The 23,870-nt window shown below is 54.9% G+C and overlaps 12 protein-coding genes across 12 annotated transcripts; 7 read left to right on the top strand and 5 right to left on the bottom strand.

Annotated features, from left to right (window-relative positions):
- Window positions 1-583: 583 nt before the first annotated feature.
- On the bottom strand, window positions 584-1,706 carry KRP23_11318 (Elongation of very long chain fatty acids protein 2; the record flags this gene model as incomplete). Its single annotated transcript, XM_067881854.1, has 4 exons — window positions 584-937; window positions 1,073-1,252; window positions 1,330-1,452; window positions 1,524-1,706. 4 exons carry the CDS (start codon window positions 1,704-1,706, stop codon window positions 584-586), a joined length of 840 nt encoding a protein of 279 aa, XP_067741130.1.
- A 781-nt stretch (window positions 1,707-2,487) lies between these two features.
- On the top strand, window positions 2,488-2,913 carry KRP23_11319 (uncharacterized protein; the record flags this gene model as incomplete). Its single annotated transcript, XM_067881855.1, has 1 exon — window positions 2,488-2,913. One exon carries the CDS (start codon window positions 2,488-2,490, stop codon window positions 2,911-2,913), a length of 426 nt encoding a protein of 141 aa, XP_067741131.1.
- Window positions 2,914-3,760: 847 nt separating this feature from the next.
- Window positions 3,761-4,878, bottom strand: KRP23_11320 (Elongation of very long chain fatty acids protein 2; the record flags this gene model as incomplete). The annotated part of the gene is made up of 4 exons (XM_067881856.1): window positions 3,761-4,102; window positions 4,204-4,383; window positions 4,493-4,615; window positions 4,696-4,878. 4 exons carry the CDS (start codon window positions 4,876-4,878, stop codon window positions 3,761-3,763), a joined length of 828 nt encoding a protein of 275 aa, XP_067741132.1.
- Window positions 4,879-5,381: 503 nt separating this feature from the next.
- On the top strand, window positions 5,382-6,489 carry KRP23_11321 (uncharacterized protein; the record flags this gene model as incomplete). The annotated part of the gene is made up of 2 exons (XM_067881857.1): window positions 5,382-5,661; window positions 5,744-6,489. The coding sequence occupies 2 exons, from the start codon at window positions 5,382-5,384 to the stop codon at window positions 6,487-6,489; spliced, it is 1,026 nt and encodes a 341-aa protein (XP_067741133.1).
- A 359-nt stretch (window positions 6,490-6,848) lies between these two features.
- KRP23_11322 (uncharacterized protein) lies at window positions 6,849-7,376 on the top strand (the record flags this gene model as incomplete). The annotated part of the gene is made up of 1 exon (XM_067881858.1): window positions 6,849-7,376. The coding sequence occupies one exon, from the start codon at window positions 6,849-6,851 to the stop codon at window positions 7,374-7,376; it is 528 nt and encodes a 175-aa protein (XP_067741134.1).
- A 90-nt stretch (window positions 7,377-7,466) lies between these two features.
- KRP23_11323 (Mucolipin-3) lies at window positions 7,467-9,480 on the bottom strand (the record flags this gene model as incomplete). Its single annotated transcript, XM_067881859.1, has 5 exons — window positions 7,467-8,091; window positions 8,167-8,358; window positions 8,431-8,994; window positions 9,089-9,130; window positions 9,218-9,480. 5 exons carry the CDS (start codon window positions 9,478-9,480, stop codon window positions 7,467-7,469), a joined length of 1,686 nt encoding a protein of 561 aa, XP_067741135.1.
- Window positions 9,481-9,647: 167 nt separating this feature from the next.
- Window positions 9,648-11,149, top strand: KRP23_11324 (uncharacterized protein; the record flags this gene model as incomplete). Its single annotated transcript, XM_067881860.1, has 3 exons — window positions 9,648-10,692; window positions 10,762-10,847; window positions 10,913-11,149. The coding sequence occupies 3 exons, from the start codon at window positions 9,648-9,650 to the stop codon at window positions 11,147-11,149; spliced, it is 1,368 nt and encodes a 455-aa protein (XP_067741136.1).
- Window positions 11,150-11,259: 110 nt separating this feature from the next.
- Window positions 11,260-13,650, bottom strand: KRP23_11325 (Signal peptide peptidase-like 5; the record flags this gene model as incomplete). Its single annotated transcript, XM_067881861.1, has 1 exon — window positions 11,260-13,650. One exon carries the CDS (start codon window positions 13,648-13,650, stop codon window positions 11,260-11,262), a length of 2,391 nt encoding a protein of 796 aa, XP_067741137.1.
- A 452-nt stretch (window positions 13,651-14,102) lies between these two features.
- Window positions 14,103-16,304, top strand: KRP23_11326 (uncharacterized protein; the record flags this gene model as incomplete). Its single annotated transcript, XM_067881862.1, has 2 exons — window positions 14,103-14,455; window positions 14,528-16,304. The coding sequence occupies 2 exons, from the start codon at window positions 14,103-14,105 to the stop codon at window positions 16,302-16,304; spliced, it is 2,130 nt and encodes a 709-aa protein (XP_067741138.1).
- Window positions 16,305-17,094: 790 nt separating this feature from the next.
- On the top strand, window positions 17,095-17,982 carry KRP23_11327 (uncharacterized protein; the record flags this gene model as incomplete). Its single annotated transcript, XM_067881863.1, has 1 exon — window positions 17,095-17,982. The coding sequence occupies one exon, from the start codon at window positions 17,095-17,097 to the stop codon at window positions 17,980-17,982; it is 888 nt and encodes a 295-aa protein (XP_067741139.1).
- A 1,184-nt stretch (window positions 17,983-19,166) lies between these two features.
- On the top strand, window positions 19,167-22,215 carry KRP23_11328 (uncharacterized protein; the record flags this gene model as incomplete). Its single annotated transcript, XM_067881865.1, has 2 exons — window positions 19,167-21,568; window positions 22,149-22,215. The coding sequence occupies 2 exons, from the start codon at window positions 19,167-19,169 to the stop codon at window positions 22,213-22,215; spliced, it is 2,469 nt and encodes an 822-aa protein (XP_067741140.1).
- Window positions 22,216-22,240: 25 nt separating this feature from the next.
- Window positions 22,241-23,336, bottom strand: KRP23_11329 (putative cardiolipin synthase (CMP-forming); the record flags this gene model as incomplete). Its single annotated transcript, XM_067881866.1, has 4 exons — window positions 22,241-22,478; window positions 22,552-22,948; window positions 23,026-23,137; window positions 23,211-23,336. 4 exons carry the CDS (start codon window positions 23,334-23,336, stop codon window positions 22,241-22,243), a joined length of 873 nt encoding a protein of 290 aa, XP_067741141.1.
- Between the last annotated feature and the right edge of the window lie 534 nt (window positions 23,337-23,870).

A 23,870-nucleotide genomic window follows, 5' to 3' on the forward strand; every position in this document is an offset into this window, starting at 1 on the left:
CCTTGCATTACCGCCACCGTCGTCTCCACCGAGAGCAATCAAAGTTTGGACTCCGAACGCGTAGTGTTTCTAGCCGCAGCGCTGCATACTCACCGCTCTCCGGACGTTCACATCTAGAACGTGCGCAGGCCCTCGTTAACTCTCCTTGCCCGCCACGATCGCAGTGCAATTATACCCGTGCCAACTCGTCCAGCCTCGAGTGTCAAGTCTGCGAGTTTGCCCTCGCTGCCTCTTCTCTTCCCATGGCTGCACACGTTGCAAAGCTCAAGCAAGAATCTTGCCGCAAGATCGGTGTCCGCCGCGCTGGGCATTGTGCTGCCGAGATGACGCCACGCGGTGGATTCGCGTTGGCGCTGCCGCTACGACGAAGATGATGTTCAGGAACTGTCGTAGTATTATTGTGGCCATTAAGATGGAACGGAGACCCTACGTTGGCGATAAGAAGATACACTTGGGCCATCCAGGGCGGCGAGCAGCAGCGTTGCCTCGTTGCTTGCTATTGAAAAAAGCAAAGAGAGCCCCCGCACGCACTCCGTCCAGTCGCTTGCTTGCTCCTTCCCACTGACGAATCGACTCAACTCATTTACAGCGTCTTCTTCTCAGCCTCGACGGCCTTGGTCTTCCGCGAGCTCAGGCAGTAGTTGACGACGAAGAAATTCATGAAGAGCCAGAACAGTGACTGCACGTAGATGAGGTACATGACCGAGATCTTGTACGGCATGCCGGGGCACGAGCGAGAGACCATGAGGTAGCCCTGCGCGTTCATGAGCAGGAACTGGATCATCTGGACCGTCGTCAGGTACGGCTTCCACCAGATCTTGCGCGTGTGCGAGCTCACGAAGTAGTACATGTACATGATCGCATGGACACCGCCATTAAGAACTATGGTCATGTAAAGATCGCCATCGTATGAGGTGCGAAAGTTGGCCCAGTAGCACTATAGACACAGCGGAAAAAAACATACAGCCCGTCAGTTTCCCGTGATATGATTGGGGTGGGCCCCACCGTGGAGAGGGGGGGGTCCGCATCGGAGCAAGCGCGGACCCATTATACAGAGCAGAAAAAGACTTACGAAAAAGACGGTGACGTGGTGGTAGACGTGAAGCACCGAGAGCTGCTTCCACTTCTTGCCCATGACAATGAAGAAGGTGTCACACATGTCCAAGACCTTGGACAGATAGAAGATGTACATGAGGTTGCCCATGACGGGGTTTTCGTGGTTGAAGGCATTGCACGGGGTGGCCGAGTAATCCTGCGAGGATGGAAACAGAAGGAACACGTCAGTAATCGGTCCTGGCAACGACAGGACAAGGGGAAGACCCCACGTACATTGCGGCGGGCCTGCAGGATGGCCTCGACGGTCATGTACGAGCACAGCACGACTTGGATGGGGTTGTAGATGAACTGGAGCGGGGCCGTGTTGAGTGCGGGCACACCGGACTTCATGACGAGCTGCAGAGAGCAAAAGCGCGGGACATGGTCAGCATTCGCGCTGTTCGTTGCGTGTAGGAGGAGAGACTTACCGTCGCCACCACCACGAAGGTGAGGTAGCCCACGCAGAGCGCGAAGACCGTGCCGAAGTCGGCGAGGAAGTAGTCCTGCATGGGGGACTGGCGATACCGCAACGTCGGGTCGACCCAGTCCATGAGCATGACGTCCATGCCGGCGGCCCATTGCTTGTAGCTCTCAAGGAGTGCACTGGCCATCTTGTGCTGCTGCTGAAGGCTGGAAAGGAGGAAAGCGGTGTCCGAGCTGCTGAGCACCAAAGAGGAAGTGACTCGGTGCTGGGGGGGGGGCTGCAAAGGCCCGGGTTTGATACTGGTCACTTGGCTGGCGGCCATTCAAACATACGTCAGCATCAGTTCTGGCAGGTGGGCGCCTGATTTCGCTCGCTCTATGACTTGTCCTTTGTAAAGCCTGTCTTTAACCGCAGGCGAAGCGTTACGAAGAGGTATCGAGTGTCGAAGGTCTGGAGGCTAGAACCGGGTCATATGGATACAGAGTCGAGCGCCGCGAAGCGCCTCAACATCAAGTCTGACACGTCGCCGCGTGCATTGCTCTCGAGCCCTCGCCGCGGTCCTCGCCTCATCTTGGCGTGGCTGGTGCAGCACAGCCGACACAGCACCAGCGACGGGGGTGCTAATCGTTTGCGTTGCGGCGACGCCGACGGAGCTTCAGGAGACGCTGGAGCTCGCAGCTCACTCGCGACTGCACCCCTGCGAGCGGACGGTGAGGGCTCTCGCTGCCGCAGCGTGTCGCACTAGAGGAATGAATCCGCCGGCTGCAGGTCTGGTTGCCGCCGCGCTCCTTCACTCCAGGGGTGAAGGAGCGCAGAGAGGGATCGCTTGTGCCTTCGCATCAAGTGCTGGAGTTTTGGCCCGCGCTATGCAAGTGTGAACTGGAACAGCCGGCGCGATGGATACAAAACTAACTGGCGATCTCTGCACACGAAGCGGGTAATCGAAGCGCAAGTTTTCGCGAGAGAGCATGACCGCGGGCGGCCATTATGCGCTTACTCCATCGCGGGCGGGCTCGGCTACCGAGGCGAACGCATACAAGTATGCGCTACAGGACAATGCAGCAGAAGCTCGCATCGGCGTGCAGTCAACCGTTTGTCTCGAAAAGTGTCTTGCATGCAAGTTGCTGCCGCCGACGGCGCGGTTCTCTGCAAACTTCACAGTTCGCGCGCAGATGCGTTGGGAAGCGAGCCCGTCTCGAGCGAGGCTTGGCGCTGGAAAGGCCCCGCACCGCCGTCGTGCAAGCGAAGGAGTCGAGCGCGCCGGCGGTGGTGAGCCCGGCAACCGCACGACATGCGGTGCTTTGCCCAACTGGTATGTGGCAGGCTCTGATTGGCTGGCCGGCGTCTACATGGACCATCCATTGTCCGTTTCGGATCGCGAACGTCCAGATTGAAGTGCGCTTGGTGTATCCTGCTGCCTTTCACGGTGCGCCAAGCAGCGAAGGTTGCCTATCAAGCGCTGCCTGCCACGCACTTGCGGCCGGCGAGATAGACATAGACGCCACGCTCGACTACAGCGAGGGCGCCAGCTGCACCGTATCAAGTTCGACAGGATGGGATCCCCTCGTGCTCTGCACTACCAGTATGACTCTAGGACGCTCGCCACCGGCGGATTACCGACGGTGGCTGTTTGCAGCAACGCCGCCGCCGGCCTGCTAACGCGCCATTTCCATGCTCATGACTTGCAGAGTCTGTAGACGAAAGCCCGTGCCACTCTGCATTAATCGGCTCGTCAAAGCCGCTACGCTAAAACTTTGCGCCAAGGTGTGGGGGTGCACCGAGGAGATCACAAGGTTGAAAGAGCCTACGTGCATTCAGCCAGCATCTCTCAGCGAGCAGCGCGCACATAGTAGTATTATACCAAATGTTACCAGTAGTAATATACACATAACACTGATTGTAATATTTTCAAGTAAATCTCGTAGTATTTATTATAGCACTACCGATTCCAACCATGGGTGTATTTTAATATAATACATTATTTTATTGTATTACTACGTAATAATTAACTGTATTATACTATACTGTATCAATAATATCGTGGCGTATTACTACTATAATTTATTGACAAGTTTGTCCACCACTGACCCTCACCGTACATTTGACTTCAAGCGACGTCACAGAGTCTCGAGATTAAGGCGGCGTCAACTCAAGTTGAATTATATTGATCTCGACAAGACACTCGCACCCAGCAGCCTACAGCCGTCATCTACCGGTACGAACAAGCTTCCTTCTCCCTCTTTATTGCGTCTTCTTCTTGTTGGACTTGCGCGGCTTCGAGCAGTACGACTTGACGAAGAAGTTCATGAACAGCCAGAAGAGCGACTGGATGTAGATGAGGTAGATGACCGGGACCTTGTGCGGGAAGTTCTCGCACGAGCGTGACACCATGAGGTATCCCTGCACGTTCATCGTGACGAACTGGATCAACTGCATGGCCGTGAGGTACTTCTTCCACCAGATGTCGCGCGTGTGCGCGCTCACGAAGTAGTACATGTACATGATGGTGTGGATAAACCCATTAAGAATCACCGTCGCGAAAATATCACCGTCGTAGCTGACGCGCAGATTCATATAGTAGATCTGTTGGTCGGGGCAGGCAGCGAGAACAACGCGTTAAAACTAATCTTCTCAAACAATGGCACGGAACAAGATGAAGCAGCGGCGGAGGCCACGACACTCACCGCGAAGATGGTCAGGTGGTGGTACACATGCAAAAAGGAGAGCTGCTTCCACTTCTTGCCGAGGATGATGAAGATCGTGTCAAAGAAATCCAGGATCTTGGACAGGTAGAACATGTACATCACATTGCCCATGACCGGCCTCTCAGCGTTGAAAGGGTTGCAGGGCGTGGCCGAGTAGCCCTGCAAGTATATAGCGTTGCAAGAAGGAACGAGCAAATGAACCGTGAGTTGCAAGTTCGCCGCACGGGTGGTTTGGGTGTGGAGCAAACAATTTTCGGAGGGAACGTACGTTGCGGTAGGCGAGGATGCCGGCCTCCATGCACATATATGAGCACAGCACGACCTGCAGCGGGTTGTAGATGAACTGCAACGGGCTGGTCTTGATGGCAGGGACGCCCGCCTTCATCACGAGCTGGAGGAGACAGATGAAACAAGTCGTTTGATCAGCGCATTCATCCAATTTTAATCAGAGTCGCTGGTTGACTAACGCACCGTGCCGATGACGACGAAGGCCACATAGGCGACGCAGATGGCGAAGGCCGTGGCGAAGTCGGCGCCGGGCAGATCCTGCAGAGGTGAGAGCTTGTACTGGCCCGACGGGTCCGCCCAGTCGAGGAAGAGTGTCTCCTGGACGTCAGCCCATTCCTTGTAGCTAGCCCAAAGTGCAGAAGCCATCGCTGATCGGTTGCAAGTGGTGAAGTCTGCGGGGCACAGCTCGAATTGCGTTCTGGCAAGGGCGAGCTTTACTGCGTAAACGGCCGTCGAGGGATACGGTCCACACGATCGCCCAACGGGTGAAGCCATTCCATTGGTAGAAAACGGGGTAATTATGCGCCGCACGATGGAAAAAACTGAGTTTTCATCATCTGGTCCAGCCTCATGACGTGTTGCACCTCTTGCTGACCCCGTGAGGACACATGGGCCCTATGATGGGGGCCACTTGGCGAGCATGATTACAGCGCATGGCATGCTCATCTTCCAGAACGCTGCGAGCGAGCACCTTGCCGACGAAGCCCATGGTCTCCGATATGGTAATATCGCGTCTAGGTACGCTTCAATATCGTACCTAGTCGGTACAGTCTAGTACGGCGACAGTTGCATCTGATTCACCCGGTTCGCGACTGCGGCTGTTGCGAGCTTCTCACACTGCAAGGGAAGGAAAGGAGCGACGGCGCCTCATGCGGCTCTGTGCGACGCCCCTATTGTTAGCGCTCGCTGCGCATGGTGTCACTTCCGAGGTGGCGGTGTGCTCGCTGCCCGCCAGAGCGCTGTTCATCGCGGACGGCAGCGCACTCGTGGCGTGCGTGGCAAGTGGCTCCTCTACGTTCTCGGCCAAGTGCCAGACTGCATGCAGCTGCAGACGACTCGCGAACGATCCGAACGTCTATGGCGTGTGCCTTAACAGCAGCGCCACTTTCGAGTGCAGCGCAGCAGAGAACGCGACGGAGTGCACACAAGGTATGGAGTCCACGCTGGTAGACGGTGACTCGGGCAATTTGGTGCAATGACGTACTTACGCTGCTTCTGTTGCTATTGTCAGCATCCACGACATCATATTTAGGCGCAGGATCAATGTCGGCAAGTGCTACGGAGATTGCGGGGGAGCTGGCTAGTGGCAGTGGTAGCAGCGGAGGAGAATTGGAGGCGTGGCAGTGGGCGCTCATCGGGTTGGCGATTGCATTTGTTCTGGGACTGCTGATCTTCCTCGTCAACTGGTTCAAACACCGACCGCTGCGTGGTGACAATCGCAGAGAAGTTGTCGAGGCGGTCGAGCACAGTCGCTCGCAGCCCAAAGACGACATTAACGGGCTGCCGCTTGCGCTGCGAGAGAGTCAAGCAGGAACTGCAACGAGCAACCGCGAAAGCGCGGCGAGGAGCACGACGCGCTCGCACGACACGAATCCATCACAGATATCGGGCTTTTCGGGTGGAAGCTACCATACGTACGCTGGGAACCCCATGAGCAGCACGCTGACGGATACCGAGGTGGTGGCGCAGCATCAGGAGCGCGCATTCTCGCCAATCAGTGATTCATCTCATTCAATCGGCTCATCAGACTATTCGCAGGGTGTAGACACGACTACGACCCCAAATACTGCGTTGCTGGCACGCACGCGTGACCAAAGAGGCAGTGGTGACTCAGATAGCCAAGTGTATCCGTCATTCAGCAGCTATTCCGTCTCGAGTGGCATGGACTCGTTTTCCAGCGAATTGACCGTCGAGGGCGGCTCAGACATGGAGACGGGTGGCAGCAGCGCCCCGCGCAAAAAGTCAATCGAGTTTTAAGTATTAGGCAACACTATTTAGGCATTGGCGTGGCCTCCGGAGGTGCAACGCTTTCATTCTGATAATTTGATCCGCTGCTAAATATGCGTGTGAGCGTGACCCTCTTATCCGACAATAAGCCAGGGTGGTATTGGATGCAGACAAGTTTGGACGCCTCGACTCTTTTTTTCTTAGCTCGAGCTAAGAATGGAGGCACTGTGTGCTTGCTGTGACTGGTGTGTGTTGTTTAATGGGACCGTTTTCGCCTTGTTCATCGGTAGAGCCGCTGCATGAGATCAATCCTCAATTTGCTCTCAAGCGCCTGCTTCGACTCTTCGCCTGCCGACTTCCAGTCTCGCTTTCTCCTCAACCTACCAGTCATGGAGTCGCGTTTGTCCGGAACGAGCAGCATGAAGAACATGAAGATCTCAATGGAGAGCGAGCGGATGTTCGCCGATATCGAGGATGAAATGCAGTCTCAGTCTCCTTCGAGGGAAATGCGTCGCTCGTCATCGCGCATCATGTCGCCAAGCAATTCGAACACGTCGATTTCCAACGGCAGTCGCGTGAGTGTCAAGGAGCAGCTGTACTCGTTGGAATGCAAGGTGCAGTCGCATGAAGACACAATTCAGAAGCTCATGTCGATCCACCAGGCAGACAAGTCGCTGCTCTTGACCAAGATCGAAGAGATCACGGACCGAACAAGTGAGGAGCTGCACAAGCTTCGCGTCGACTACCAGAAGAAGCTCAACACTGCCAGTGAGGAGATCGAGCGGCTTAACAAGTGCCTAAATGTTCAACGTGGGCACATTACCACATTGCAGGAGCAGTGCCAGTCCCTGCACAAGCACGTTGTGCAGGTCGACGACGACGTCACCAAGCTTGCCACCGAGGTGCTAGGAGAATAACTTCACGCCCACACTGCACAGCACAGCACACCCTTCGATTCTACAGCAAATAACTAATGCAATATATTGAGCTTTTAACACTGCATACGCTCAATCCGAGTCCATTAGCTGAAGTAGAACTCGCATCATTTCAGCAGAGATATCCGACTCCTTTGCTGCGTTGGCACGAGACACCCGTGGGTCAGCGAGCAAGTCATTAAGTCGGCGGCGAGTGGACTGCGTAGCAAAGAAGGCTTCCTCGACGATAGCGATGAAAATATTTAGTACCACGTACATGAACAACGAGATGAACGAGTACAGGTACACTTTCCCTGACACGATGAAGTTGTGGAGCTCCATCGCATCAAACGTGTCCATGATGATGTCTCCATTCATGAGCGAGAACAAAGTGATCATCGAGGCACTTAGTGTGCCAAACTCCTCGATTTTGTTGCCGAAGTAGATCGTCCCGAAGAGAGCATACCCGAAGAAAATCGGAGAAACACCTAGCAAGAACTGCAGCACACGAGGCGTTCCCCACTTGAGCGTCAAAACGATCGAATATATGTGTCGGTTGTGCTCCAGGTATCCGACAAGGCAGCTCCAGAGTAACAGCAACGCTGTCGCATGGAGTAATCGATGCCAAAAGCGAATCGGCATGTGAGCCTGCAGGAAAAGTAAACTCCACATCGTACTTGCAAGCAAAAGTGCTAGCGAAAAGAATACCAGTACTTGTCTGTAATATAAGAGGAAAAAAGCAAGTCAGCACACAGCATTAGCAATAAAAGGAATCTTGAGAATGAATACGTACAAGCCGTTAAGAAGCTTGAGCTTGAGTGCAAACGGGATATCAGTCCACGACTCAAATGGGATCCTGTCATGACGTCGCGGGCAGTCTTCATTGACGTCGTCTTCATAGGCAGCGATGTCGTGAAGCCCTCTACCTTCTTTTTCACAATAGCCTGTGGCGTGAGTCCTCAGTAAACCTCTCGCCCGTGCCATGCTGTGCATACAAATCACACCGGTCAGGTTGATTTACGACCTCCGTAGCGTGATACATTATAAGTCACCGTACATGTGAAAGGATCGCCGCAGAGCCTTAGCACTGAGAGCCATGTACAGAAGCGAGACCAGTGCTACGACGACATGCATCCATACGAAGCTTTGTCGGGCCGTAATCCAGAATGGACGCGGGTGTGTGCTCGCGCATCGTGACACTCGACAATCCTCCAGCTGAACGTGAATCTGGGCGCTTTCGACTACTTGGAAGCCCACATTCACTTGCCATTCGAAGCATTCTTCGTAGAAATTCCCAAACTGGTGGTCACGCAGCGGAAACGAAAACTTGACAGCTCGTAGTGAGCGAAATAAATGTTTTTTCTGCCACAGTGTCATTTTCGGGTCAAAAGGGCCCACAGTATCGTCGTCCCTGGAGACCAGGTATTCCTGTGTCTCCAATTCACCATGTGGAAGCACACGGGTGACGGTCAGTGTGAGTGGTTGAATTTCGCCAGCAGAAGTTCGAAGGTACTCGTAATTGGCAACGGAGGCGTTGCCGATGGAGAAGTACGAGTCGCGGAGATAGTGCACGGCCGTCATCGTGCGGTTAATCGTGTAGAAATCCCGCTGGAAGCGCGGTCTGTCTGACAAACGTCATCACGGACGTAAAGTAAGCTAAACGGAACAGAGCAGGAGCGCAGAGCGCAACCAGTTAGTTATGGACAGCGACATACACGACACCAATGTCAGCGGCAGGCGGCAGAAAGAAGAATGCCCTGCGTCCAATTGCATCGGACAAGCGCACAGTCAGTTGTCTATCATTAAGCTACATCAGCGGTAAACATACAACGCAGCACGCGTACCAGTTGCGGTGTGAAGCGCGCATGTAGGCGGCATTCTGCGCGTCGTAGAGCTGCATCTGCGCAAACGTGAGCAGCACCAGCGCCACGTGCAGCGTCAGTTTATACGGGAAGCGGCCGTGCGCGGCCCACTTCTCCCAGGGCGAAAGCACTAGCCGCTCCACCGCGCCCATCGAAGACGTGCGTTTTCGTTGCGCGGGCTCCTCCTCGTCGTGCAGCAGCCCGCGCCGTAGCTCTGCCTCGAGTCCCGCACCAGATTCAGCCATCAGGTCTTTGGTGAAGTTGCATTGCTGAGTTCTGGCGGGTGTCACACCATAAACCTATGATGTATCATACCGGTGTGACGTACGGCAGTTTCGGTAGTTGTCAAGACCGTTTTGAGAGAAAGGGCCAAAGTGCATCGATCAGATTGCTTTGGCGCCGAGGCGAGACGATGGCCCCTCTCCTGGAAGGTAAACGGGCTGCAGCAGCTGCGACCGTGACGACACTGCAGATGGCGGCATGGGTGCAAGTGCTCGCGGCGGAAACTCCTCTGGGCAGTGCAGAGGGTGAGGCCAAGGGGGATGTGGGCGAGGAACCAGAGGCAGAGGAAATCGCAGGCAACGATGGCGACACGGCAGCGAATGACGAGCTGGTGCCTGCAGGATTAACGGATACGCAGGGTGACGCGAATCCTGATGCCCTGGTACTAGTGGGGACTGCCAGTCCTCCCGCTAAGCAGCACACGTCTCAGGCGACATCCAAGGGAGAGGAATCTACCGATAGTCCCGTCGAAAGAGATCCAATCATTGACTTGGGCAACGCGACTGCAAACACGGAGGAAGAAACGCTTACAACGACGCTGCCGACGGAGACTACTGAGCCTCTTGCAACAGAGACGCCGACCGAGCCACTGCCAAAGACAATCGAGCCTGCAACGATTGCGGAGGCCACGACCAAGCCGTCTCTACGCACCCAGGACCCGGCCGTGAACTCGAATGTCGTAACGAACAACACTGCCGAAACGCGTGCTCCCGGTTATCTGGATCAGGGCACTAACCCGGTGGTGCTGATTGCGCTGGGGGTTATATGCTGTATTTTCCTGCTGCTCTGGGGACGCAAGAGGCGATCAAGTGCAACCAGCAGCTCCGGCACGCCTGGAGGCACAAACTCTAAGGGACCCAACGTTCAGTACACGCAAGTACCGGACGAGCAACCGTTTAGCCACAGCCAGGATGACGATGATGAGTACTGTGACGACTACGAGGAGGACACTTTTGCCAACGATCGCGACAATTGGGATGACTGGGAGGGCAACTCCTCGCAGACGCAAGCGTCCCAGCTAAATCCATTTGCTGCAGCACCCAGTGCCCCGCGCCCGACGACACCGCTCCAAATCAACAGTAACTCCAGTCCTTTCAAGCTCACCCAGCCTCTACCTCCCCCACCGCAGCAGCAGCAACAGCATCGCGTACAGCTTCAGGAAACTGCGATTGCAGGTAAAAGCGACTTACTGCCTTCCAGTGTCGAATCCAACAGTTCCAGTGACTCATTCGAGGTCGTGGCAGAGGAGGCACATGCACCGCCTGCTAGTAGCCGTGGTGCAGCCGCTGACGGGGAAAAGGAGAGCGAAAGCGTGGACGACCTATTTAGTGTACGTATTGTTTCCCTGTGTAATTTGGTTTGATCTTGTGCTGACGTGTGAATGTCTGCTTACAGCAATTTGGTATGGTGCCGACTTTCAAGAAGAGTGCAGTAGTCCCGCCTCCGCCTGCAGCAACAAGCGCGACCCCTGTTTCCCAATCTGCAACGGCGACAGCGCTGTCTTCCCCAGCTTCGTTGCCTACTGCAGCTGAGGCATCGGCATTGTTTGCGGCTGAGATGGATGACGAGCTCACCGCTGTAGATGCGGCCGACGAATGGGGTGAAGACGATGAGTGGGTCAAGGGAATTTGATCGTTCTGCATGTGAGAAATCGTGTCGAACAGCATAAACAGCAACGCACATATATTTCAAATCTTTTTGATGATCTACATGGGATACAAATTGGCCACACTGCAGGAAAATTAAACTTCCCGTATCGCCGGACCGGACAGACTGCCACGAGCCATTGGTGTTTCTTCGCTCATGGCGTAGGAACCACCGGAGACTGGAGTGCCACTTTGCTGCTGTTGCAGAAGAACCAGTTCGCTGGTTGCAGCCTTCCCTGCCTCAAGACTCAGCCCTCGCAGCCGAGTAGCGTCGTTGATATCTAGCCCCCCACCACTTGACGTGCTCTCGCGGCGAGCGTATCCCGGAATGAGCTCGGGTGGGCCTTCCCACAGTTTGATAAGAATGCCGCGCCGCCACCCCACAATCACCAGCATGCCAAGCGTGCAGGGAACCAAGTACATCAGCGCTGGTTGACCGCTGCCCGTAGCCACCACGGCGACGTTTGCCAGCAGTAATCCAACCGTGTAGCCCCACATGAGCAGACAGAAGAGCCCTCGACGGCACGGATTGCGCTCCCTAGCGCTGCCCAACTCGGCCCCTGACATGTCCAAGCGATTTACACCAGCTGTAGCCGCGGACGAAGCATTGAGAATACTATCAACCGGCCGACGCCCGAACATCTTGCCGTGCGGAGGAGTCAAACGTCCAAATAATTGTCCACGGGTAGCGTAGTCGTAGCGAGCGCAAAACACTAGCAACAAGCCGGGCAACACGATGTCACCAAGACCGAGAAGTGATGAGCCCGAGCGCCAATCCAGTATCTTGGGGACTCGAAGCAGGATCGGCATCGACTCGGAACGACAGTTGTGCTCAGTATCGGTCGGATAGCGCAGACAGTAGCCGCTGGACACACCACCTGTGGCAGTACTTTGCGCGCCACCAGTAGCCACCTTGATCATAACGCTTTCCTTAAAAATGTAGGGTGAAATGAAGACCATGAAGACATCGTACATAAATACTAGCACCAGCAGCACCGTAGCCACCTTGAGGTTTGGCAGGCGCGCAGTTCGTAGGAACACGAGGCAGAAGCAGACTCCAAAAATGTCCTGGAAGACCCACGAATATGACTGGAAGCGCGTGAAAAACCATAATAACACGATCCCAAACGAGAATACTAGCGCCAGGAGATCCCCCACGCTCCACACTGCGGGGGCTAGTATGTCTTCCCACTGCCACAAAACATCACCCCATGGGAGCTTGTGCAAGAATTTTACCGGGAGGCGCCGCATGAGCGGCTCCCAGATGCTCTGGAATGTGGCGGACACGGCACCGATGCCGAAGAGAACCACCACCACGATCACCACGTCGACGAAGAATAGCAACACGAGGAAGCCTGAACCGAGGACTAAGAATGCGAGTGCATGCCACGAATTCAAATCGAGTTGTTCTTGTTCCGGAGCTTGTTCATCGTGTTCCTCGTATGCCACTCGAGCTTGGGAGATGGCGTCCGAAGAGGTGGCATCAGCTGCGATGAGCGCCGCCTTCAGCTGAGCCTTTGTGCGTTCGTAGGCCGCGCCTTTATACGATCCAACGAGCACCGTTGCGCAGGCAACGATCCAAAGAATCACTTGGGCTGGGTCCACGACTGGTGGATCGCGCTCGTACACCGATATCAGCAACTGGTTATCCTCCTCCCCGCTTCCCGACACCAGCATCTCTTTCAGCGAGTCGCCGTCGGCAATGGAAACCCGCACCACAACAATATCGCTCACCTGGTCCTTGTCCGTAATAACGTCTGTCGTACCAAACCCCATGAGATCAGGAATATCCCAGACACAGCACACCTGCTTGTCGGCGGCTCCCGATGGAACGCACATGTGCGACGAGCACTTGTTGTAGCCCGTGCAGGAGCGGACACTCACGGCGTCTCCCCAGGAGGAGGCCGTAAAGTCGGAGATATCGGCGTTCCAGGCGGCCTTGCCGGAGCCACGAGAGCAGCTAAACTCCATTTGCTTTTCCTCCTCGGTGACATCCGCGACGCTTGAGCGGTTGTAGAGCTGCTCCAACGTGTCTGTGACGATGAGGACGGCAGCCCCCAGCTCTTGCGCATACAGCGCCTTCTCCGCAAACGTGCAGCGTCCGCGGTCCACCAGCAGCACAAAGGGCTCATCAGGTAGCCCGATCAGTGCTGTGATAGCGGAGCCCGACGTGCTGGCGGCCGAGGCGTTCCCGCTGGCATTGAGCAGCTGCTCCTTGGGTGTGCAGCCGTAGCCGTCGCCCAGGCCGGTCGCGTTGTACACGAGCGGGTAGAAGGCGTGTCGCGCTCCGTCCTTGAGCTTCTGAGCCTGCAGCGACGCGCCCCAGTCTTCGTCCGCGGCGCTCGACGCGTAGAACACTGCCTCCGACTTCTTGACGTTCACGACGGCCGACAGGATGGACTGCGCCGGGTTCGAGGCCGCACAGGACGTCGTCACCGCGGCGGCCAGCAACAGCATCAGCATCGCGCGCAGCAGGAAGAGCGCCATGAGAGACCGTCTCTATGCAGGGCTTTCCCTAATAAGACTTCTGTGGGCACCTGCAATGCTGCCGACCCGGTCGATGTGGAGCTCAATGCGGTGCACCCACGGCTTGACGACAGTTTCTGAACATAGCGAGTTCAGCATCGCACGAGGGGTATGTGATGAAAGGAGGGGTGTCACCCGTATGAACATATAAAAAATGTGTACATTTGGGTGCTCGGACGCAGACGACCTCGGCTCTGAACGCGGTACAGTGTACCACGTTCAGAGAGTGGGATCGTGCCGGCTTTGGCCAATCAGCGCGCCAGAGAAACGAACGGCCGCTATTTCGACCGGTTTTGGTGTGGCCCACGCGACGGGAGCGACGCAACGGCCGACGTTGGGCCATTTGAACGGAGCCCGAGCGCGCGGAAAGTGACAGCCTCCATTTCCGCTCTCGTCCTCGTCTTCGACGCCCGATGGACCCGCACGCCGTGAACGCGATGGGCATGCAGGGTGGCATGTCCATGCCTATGTCGATGGCCATGGCCGGCGCGAACGGCGCGAACCCGCAGGCCATGGGTATGAACGGAATGGCCATGAACGCCTACGGCGTCCCTCAGCAGCAGCAGCAGCAGCCGCAGCAGATGATGATGAACATGAACCAGATGAACATGGGCTCCATGGCCATGAAGATGAACCCCAACGCCATGAACCCGTCCACTGCCGCCGCGGGCGCAGGCATGCAGGCGGCTGGTGCCCAGAGCAGCGCTGGCGCCGACTGGCGAATCCAGCTCACGCGCGAACACCGCGCGAACCTCATCGCCAAGATGTACGTGTGACAAATGCTTGTTTTGTGTTCGATTGCTCTCCGTTCTGACCGTAGCGTTGCTATCCCCTCCAGCTACAACGAAATGGTGCGCGTGTCCGCCGACCCCGTACCGGGTATCAAGCTCTGGATGAACGTGTCATGGTATGAGCTGACGCTCTATAAGGAGTCGCGGACGCAGGAAGAGTATATCAGCAAGATTTTCACTCGCCTCAAGTCTCTGCGCGCGCAACAGACTGACATGAACGCGGTGATGGCGGCGCAAACGCTGCCTAACCAGGGCATGCTGTCTAGGCTGGACTTCTCGTACTACAACACGCTCAACCTAAACCAGCGCACAGGCGCTACAGGTGCGAATGGGACCCAGGTTGGAGGATATCCTGGCCACCCGCAGTTTGGCGGTCCTGCCAGTGCCCAGCAGCCTCAGCCGGGTAAGCCTGTGGCGATGAGTGCTGGAGGTGCGCCTGCGAACCCTGCGGCACCCAACGGGTCGAATACCACACCCCGGACAACAAAACCAGAGGGCGGGATTCCTGCTGATATGACCGCGGAGTACTGGCGCCAACACGCAGCGCTCAAGTCCAAGTATCATGATGATGTTGAGAAAGTGCACAGTGCGTTTAAGAAGTACGTGGATCATATGAAGGGCCACGACGAGACAGAGCAAAAGAAGAAGTTGCGGTATCTTCTCAGCTACGTGCAGCTGTGTGCAAGCATTCTGAACGAGGACAAGACGACGCATGCCCCGCGCAAGATCGAGGAGTTGGACAAGGTGTACAAGTACATCGTAAAAATCGTGAACCCGTATTTAAAGAAGCTGCGTACGGAGACGGACAAGCGCAGCTTCACTCCGAATGCCGGCAGTGAGAGCGGTCCCAACCCGGCGGGGATGAACCCTTCCACGGTAGGGAACCCCGCTGCTAGCGTTGGCCCTCCCGCATCTGCCGGTCCCGCTGGGACTACGGTCAACACTTCTGGTGGACCCAATGGGGCTATGCACATGCAGCACCAGCAGCAAGGCCAGTCCAACCAGCAGCAACAACAACAGCAGCAGCAGCAACAGCAGAATATGTCGTTGCAGCAGAAGCAGCAGCAGTATCTCATGCAGCAGCGCGCTCAACAGATGCAGCAGCAGCAACAGCGGATGCAGGCGCAAGCGCGTCAGCAGCAAATGATGCAGCAACAGCACATGATGCAGCAACACCAGAAGGCCCACTCGGCGCAGTCAAGCCAAGCTAATATGCCGAATGCGCAGCAGAATAGCCAGAATTCTGGAGCGCAGCAGACTCCCCAGCAGAAGCAGCAACTAGCTCAGCAAACTCAACACACTCAGCAAGGTCCGAGTGGCCAGCAGCAATCTGCTCAGCCCCAACCGGGTGCTTCACAGCAATCCCAGCAACCTCGCCAACCTCAGCAGCAGTCTCAGCCCCAACAACAATCTCAATCGCAGCAGTCTCAGTCCCAGCCGCAGCAGTCTCAGTCACAGCCACAATCTCAGCAGCAAAAGGCGCAGCCGCCCCAGCAGACACAGCAAGCGGCTGCTACCTCTCGTGGCGAGACCTCGTCATTGAATCTGGACGATTCGCTGTATGGGGGAATGGATAGCAGTGGCCTCTTGCAGATGCCTGGCAACCTGGCATCATCTGGATCATCGTCGGGTTTCATGAGCTTTACAAACGATCTCTCGCCGACAAATTTTTCGGGCATGGATCTGTTAGATATGGACGGCTTTATGGGCCAGGAAGGAAGCAACAGCAGTTCCGGACAGAACAGCAACAATAGCAGTGGAGGAAACAACACACACGCAGGCGATGGAGGCGACTCGGACCTTATGTTCATGGAAGCTCTTTAATTCAAAGCCTAAGTGAGTGAACATTGAGTTGTATATGTGCTAGTGGTTTGCCTAATGCAGTCGGCTTCGGTAGTACTGAATCGGTATGGTTTTGCTTACTGTGCCGACGTGAAGTTAGCTAGCTACCTGGAGCCATACTGTACCGACTGACGACGGTGCACTTGCACCAACAAGTCTGTTGATTTTCTTGCAAGGCGAGGCCATCGTATCGCCGAGCCGAGACTCGCACCTCGGCTCGCCAATGGCGTCATCGAGCAAAGCCGGTTCTCGACTTGAGTCAAGAGTTGTTGTCTGTCGTACGGCATGGCCGGCACCGCAACAACGAAACGAGGTGAGCTTGAGAGGCGACTTTTGCCTCCTGTGTGTGCTTTGGGGGGGGGGGCTCGCCGGCCGGCCGCACATGCAACGGCATGTTCCTGCAACAAAAGCGCTCAAGTGATCATGATGTGGTCGTCGCAAAACTTATCTTGTTCTGAATTTTGACGTCCGGCTATCGGCGGTAACATGCTATATTACAGTTTGTCTTATCCCTACGCTACATTGAGATGCATCCCATGTATTCATCTGTTTACGCAGGCTAGTCTGTATTTCAGTTCCCGATGGTTTATGCTCGACCCACATGCCAGAAAGCGACTTGTGGAGTTGTGGCGGCAGTTCTTCCCCTCGCGTGCCGCCGTCAGAGCTCGCCAGCAAGGGATCCGGTGGGAGCTTCCAGCAGTCTCATTTCCGTCTTTCACCCAGACCTTGCGCAGTGCCAAGTCGAATCGCTAGCGCGAAGTATACCCAGCAAATGGCCAATAGGAACACTGCGCGGCTGCTGAAGCCCACGAGCAGCACACAGAGCATGGCCAGCGCACTGTCGCTCCAGCCGGCGCAGCTCACGAGCGCATCCGTGACCCACGCCGTCGAGGAGGACCTGGAGTCACAGGCGCGTGCGTCGCTCAGTCTGTTCGGCTTCGGCGCCAAGGATTCCGTCAACTGGAGCCCCGTGAGCGCCAGCGCGGCTGCGGCAGCGGCGTCCGCCACTGAGAACCCGGGCACAGGCGGCGCGATTAAAGTGCGTGTCATGGAGCGTGTGTGCCCCATCGGTACCAACACTTTCCTCTGGAACACCATGAACTCGCTCGTCAACGGCGGCGAAGGAGGAGACGACCCCGCGGCTTCAGGCGCAGACCCAGCAGCTGCGAACGGCAACGGCAGCAACGGCGTCAACGGAGCGAGTGCGTGGGAAAACGATGCGTCGGACTGGGACTCCGCGTCATCGGCTGCTGGACTCGGCAACGTGTTCGCTTCAAAAGTGCTGCAGCAGTATCTCGTCAAGTGTGTGGCGCTGCTGCCGTCGTCGCTGGAGGAGGTCGTGGATCTACTCGTGCGCTCGGACAGAGAGGACATGGAGCTGCCCATGCAACACCTTGTGGGGGTTCGCACGAGCTCGTCAGCATTCGTATACCACCGCAAAAAAAGCGTCTGCGTCGCGGCAACAATAATACCACCAGTGGAAATGCGAACAATGGCATTCCTCAGCGAATGGCTTCTCAAACAACAACACTGGACTGCGACAGCGAGTCTTCCTATTCGGACTCAGATTTGGAAAGCGAAGAAGATGTACAGCCCTTTACAGGTTTCAGCCGAGAATCCACGGCCGGACGTTCTCGAGGTGCTCGCGGTGATTCACTAGAGGCCGACCGATCCATAAACGGTTTGACTTCTACGATAAGGGGGACGAACTCGGGGCCGTACTTGTCCCCTACTTACATGGAAGATTATCGCGCAGCAATGGCGACGTCGGGTCACCAAGGAAACCTTAGCATCAAGTGGGTTGTTGGTGAAAAGTCGAGTCGAATGTTCGCGTCGCGGACTACTTACTGCCTCCTAGATTACGAGTGTTTCTTGGTGAACGACTGGGACGACAGTGCTGATCCATCGCCGATGTACGTACGCACGCTGCAATCTTGCTACAGCCCACACTGCCAGCCGTGGCTGGACGAGGTTGGCTCCAAACCAACGGACCTCCAGCCTACAGGTTTCATGGTTCGCGAGGCTCGCGGTCGTGACGGCTACGTAGAGGTACAATTTGTGGCTTCGATTTTGGAGAAAGCACAATTGCCGATGGCGTCTCGGCGAGCAAAGCTTCGGGCACTCTGCGCCAGGATTGCACGACTGGAGGAGGTGCTCACAAGCCGACGCTTATCACAGTCACTCCTCGTGAATGCGCCTCACTGGGTGCACAATCGTGAGCGTCTAGGTTGCCGTATTTGTGATGCAAAATTTGGTCTTTCGCGTCGTCGTCACCACTGCCGTTTGTGCGGTGAGATCTGCTGTTCTGAGTGCTGCCCGAAAATGGATGTTGCGCTCCCCGACGTGGGTTCTACAAGTGTGCGCGTGTGCATTGGGTGCGTTCAGAAGCGCCGCAAGAGTTGCGAATTGGCGGCGTCTTCATCCAGCGCGCCGACGATGGTCTCTACGTTGTCTCCGACAAAAAGTGCTAGCCTTACAACTCCACCACCGCCAGGGCACCCATCGCTTCGTTCAGCCTCATCATCACCGTCTGACTATTACCTTTCATCCTCATCGAGCTATGGCTCCAGTTTCACAACGGCCAGCAGTTTGGGTGAACGTAAGCACTCCCTTGCCTCCTCGGTTTTTCACAAGATGAAGAGTAGCTCACTGAGCTAATGAAATGTAACTTGAGGGGAGAATTGTATCGCCAGCCGCTAAGAAAAGTAAGAAACTCGAGACGAGAGATGTTGAAGCTTAACACAAACGTCATTTTACCAACCCGCTAATTATACTTGACTTGTCAGGTGACCATTTCGGGCGAGCTACCCACTCCACTTTATTGTGCTAGATTCTTGACCCGTGATGACGAGGAAAAGCGGCGCAACCCATGGCCCGACGCCACCCTCAAACAATAACAGCAGAACCACACGATTCGTGACGCGATTACAAGCATTCCGCGACTTCGAGGTTTCTTACAGAACGTGTGTCGCTATCTTCGTGCTCGTCCTGGTTGGTATCAGTGCTATCCCGGTCAAAGAGTACTACCTTGGAAGCTATGTCACCAAAGCTCTCGATGAAGTTCGCGATGAAATTGCTGCGCGACAACTAAGCAAGCTGGGCGTTGTCGTTAACAGCGTGCACTACTTCGACACGTTCGATCGAAAACTGCTTCCTCTCATTGACCTCGACACAAAGTCAAAACTCACACGCACAGCATCAGGCGCGCTCTCGCTGACCGACTTCCTTGTTCGTGCCAACCTTCGTCGAGCCGATCTACTCGCCAGTCTACCAGGAGATATTTTGACACTACCTGTTAATCTTATGGAAGACTTGTACGCGCCTCTATGCGGGCCAGTGTCAGCCTCTTTATCATCCTGGGAGACGCCGCCGCAGCTTCTCTTCGGAAACTGGTTCCCTTTGATTCGGCACGAGTTCTGTCGGGATCTCCACGACAAATTCCCACGGCATCGGTTCTTTAATCACCGCGACAAAGCACCGATTGATGCGCAGCTGAAGCATGTCGGCAACGTTACCCTCGGCCTGATCACTGTTGTCAATATGTCCGAAGTATACTTACGCCACTTTGACGATGCACTGGTTATCCGAAAAATTATGAAAAGCGTGCAAGAAGGATACATGGACTTGGAACTACCAGAGTACTTGACTGAGGTCGCCGAGGGAATTATGGATTTGTATCGAGAAGGAATTTCGCTGGCAGACGTCATAGCTTTATTGCCCGGATCGTTTGACACCGACCACGTGGCTCTAGTAGATGTGCTAGGTGTCAGCTCCTTACTCGCGTATTATCTGGAGCCGCAGCAGCTTTCTGTAGGAGTTAACGTGAATGGAGAGGCTGCCATTTTGGCCGAAGTAACTCATGCCACCGCATCCTTCTTCACGCCGGACTTTCTAATCAACACAGTCGGGATGCACTTGGTATCGACAATGCACTTAGCACCATTCTGGAACTGCGCGATTCAGCACACAACCATGAAAAAATCGATTGCTGTCGCTGATGTTGATGAAGCGGCAATGCAGCAGTGCGGAAGCGACATGGCGTTTATCATCCCCGCTTTCGCTGTGAACCTGATGTTCCTTTTTCAAAAGGATGAGCGCGATTATAGTAAACTAGATAACATAACCACGTACACACTGGGGCGCAGAAGAGAATCAGCTGATGACTACGTGGCACTGGAAATCCCGGAAATACTTGAGGATTCTGTGTTGTTTTCAATGGATGGGTCAAAGTGGAAAAAATCTCGCGACGGCGTCGATACTACATCTCCGACACCACCAACCCCTTACGGGTACCTATACACGCCAGACTGTCGCGAAATTGTCGACTTCGTCATGCAGCAGAGCGGTCGAAACGTTCAAAAGTACCAAGCGTACCTGGGCGACGGACTTGGGAACTGCGGGTTTCGAGATTCGCAGGAGACGGAGCTACAAAGCCTGTGCAGGTTGTTCATGACATCAAAAGAGATTTTGTTTCGTGCTCTCAACGGTAGCCTCATCGATCTCCCCACCTGCGCATCATTAATCGTTGCAGATTCGAGTATAGAGATTCGGGCTCTTGAGCAAAGCAACTTGCGCCAGATTGAGTGGTATATGACTGATTCCACGATGCTAACACGGCGTATCCGCATTCAAGACAATACAAGCCGCCAGATCCGCACGTTCCTACTGATTCTCAATTTGATCGGTGCATCACACTACGCGATCGAGTATATCGTCATCCTCAAGAGTGTCTGGGTATTTATACGTAACAGTGTATATCGACCTGCGGCGGAGGCACACTCACAATCTCGCGTTGGGAGCCTCGACCTCTTCAAGAATGCTGCCCCACTCGTGAAAATTGGCATCTTCGAGTTGCTTCAGTGCGACCCGGCAGACGGAGCTCTGGGCCACCCAGGTACTATGGTGCTGCTTTATCTAGGTGCCATCGGGTCTCTCAGCAACATTTTCTTGCTCAGTTGTACTGCCCAGCTTTCAACACGAGAGGGCAGCATTGTCATCTACTGCGCGCCAGCCATCCCGATGCGGAGTCTCACACTCGTGCTTACGACACTCAGCAGTAGCTACTGGGTCATCCGCGTCACACTACAGACGCGGTCACTGGCGATACGTCTCGATCATGCTGCACGTAACGACTTTGTGCGCTTTTGGTCGTTAAACGCAGTGGCGGTGCTAGTGATCCACTTTTCATGCAAGGCAGGAGCTGATCTTTTCTTTCGAGACGCTGAGCTTCATTCGGACCCTCATCTGTACGCCCTTTTCGGAGGATCATTGGTGGTTGTCACGGTCTCGATAGGATTTCTACTTGTGCACCTTGCGTCTTCCGACGCGTCGAAGCTACGCATTATGCTGCAACAACGATCAACGAGAGCATTGTGGCATGAACCCTCTGTCCGAGACGCCAGTGGGCGAGCCTTTGTTGCTAAATGGAGCACGCGAGGCCTCGGCTCGGTGTTGTATCACTGCGCGAGCCCCCAGATCGCACGACAGCTTGAGGCATTTGGCAGCCGTCAACAATTCGGCTCAGTTTTAACCAGGAAGCTGAAGAAAGTTGTGACCTTCAGCAACATTCAGCCGAGTGGCATACGAATGCACCAGTTTGTTGCTGTCCACTGTGCAGCAGGAGCCCATACACACTTGCAGACCGTCAAATGGTATCTCGAATCGAGCGAGCATGGAGGTGTTACAACAGTAACTCCGAAATCGAAGACAGCTCGGGTGGCACCGACTGAAATACGCGGGCGTTCTTGCGAGGGATTGTCATGGGCAGGAGCAAATGTAGTTAAAGAGGAGGCGTCAACCTAACTGAATTCGCTTGACTACATGTAGAATGCCTGTGAAGAGATCCGTGTTACTCCCGAGCACACTTCAGCATGGCATCTCGCACCTTGAATAACCCTCGACCCGCAGAAGCTAGTGGTCTACTTTTTCAGCCGTTCCTTTGTGCGCTGAACGGCCCTGTGCAGAGGACGCTTCACCACCTCCTTGGTGCGCTTGACAACCGCCTCAGTTCGCTCTATCACAGCCTCGGTGCGTTCCACCGCCTTGCGAAGTGGCCGCTCCACAGATTTCGGAAGAGGTTTGAATGCCCCAGTCTTCGTTAAGTATCCATACAAGTACTCGGATCCTGACAAGAACGTAGTCGTACCAACAACACCGCTGCCCACGCAAACAATACATACAAATCAGTGGCAAACCTCGAGGATACTGCACGGTAGAGGAACGAACGTACAAGAGGAGATTCAGCGCCGAATCCGGGGGAATATGCCAGGCAGCGTTGGTCAGCGCAAGTCCAAAGACCGATAATTGCAGTGCCGTATTCACTTTGCTCAACATTGACGGCTTCACCTCAAAGGCTTCGCTGTCGGACGTATCAAAAAACCCTGAGGACTCATCTTTAGTCTTCAACCGGTGATAGAATGTTCCACCAATCAGCATTCCGTCGCGACCCAAGATAAGCGCGGCTAGAGGCAACGGCAGCAACCCCGTCCACATCATGCTGAGCGACAACGTGCCGATCAGCAGTTTGTCTGCAAAAGGGTCCAGGAACGAGCCGACTATAGATTCCTGGTGAAAGGTTCTCGCGATGAAGCCGTCCAGCCAGTCAGAGACACCTGCCACCGCCAGCACTGCAACCAAAAGCAAGAAGCAAAAGTTGATAAGCTTATCAAACGTGCTGGCTAAAATGATCAGATCTCAAACATACAGCCGATGGCTGAGACGTGGTCTCCTTGAACGATGAGGTATGCCAGGTACGGCGTGGTCAGGATCCTAGCAGCCGTAATAACGTTCGGCACATTCACTACTTGATGCATTGCCTGCCAGAAGTAAATTGCACGCCTTTCCGTTAGACAAACAACACTGTTGCACCCAATCAAAACTTGGTCGTACTAGATTTCTGGCCGTCTCCATGTCCTTCTTGAGCTTCTTTTTGAGGATCTTTGACGCCGTCTTTGCTTCTAGCTCCCTCTGATGCTGCATTTGCTCATCTGAGTCCTTCAACGGTGTTGCACTCATTGATCTATGCAGCACCAGCGTCCGCGGAGTAGCTTTGTCTGCTGTACCCCAGAGCTGCCCACGAGCCCTTGAGTGAGAAAACAGCACAGAAAACACTCGGCAGTCATGACTGAGTGGCGTGGCGAGTGAAACCCGAAGTGGTAACGCTCGCCAGCGCCCCAGAGACCGCCCAGGCGCCACCGCAGCCAGTAGCAAGCGCGGTGTCATTGGTGTCAAGTCGCCGTCCAAGTGAGGGTGGCGCACTGAAATGATCGCTTTATGTCGTGTAAGAAACACTAGATAGAGGACCCTGCATTGAAGAAGAAAACATTGGAACGCGTACACAAGTCGTAAATGTATACCAGGAAGCTGGAAGAGAGAACCAAGCGGAGGTCAACGACGACGATTACTCATTGTGGAAAGGAAGTTTGATTATAAAAGTAAACAGCACGCTAGGAGCCTTACACGTAAACTGAAAACGTAAGTACTCAGCGTCGCTAGACAAAGCGTTGGCAACAATAGATCGTTCCCGGGGTCAGCTCATAAGAGCAGGGC

The sequence above is a fragment of the Phytophthora ramorum genome (genome assembly GCF_020800215.1).
Source record: "Phytophthora ramorum isolate Pr-102 chromosome Unknown Phyram_PR-102_s0011, whole genome shotgun sequence".
NCBI classification, from domain to species: domain Eukaryota; phylum Oomycota; class Peronosporomycetes; order Peronosporales; family Peronosporaceae; genus Phytophthora; species Phytophthora ramorum.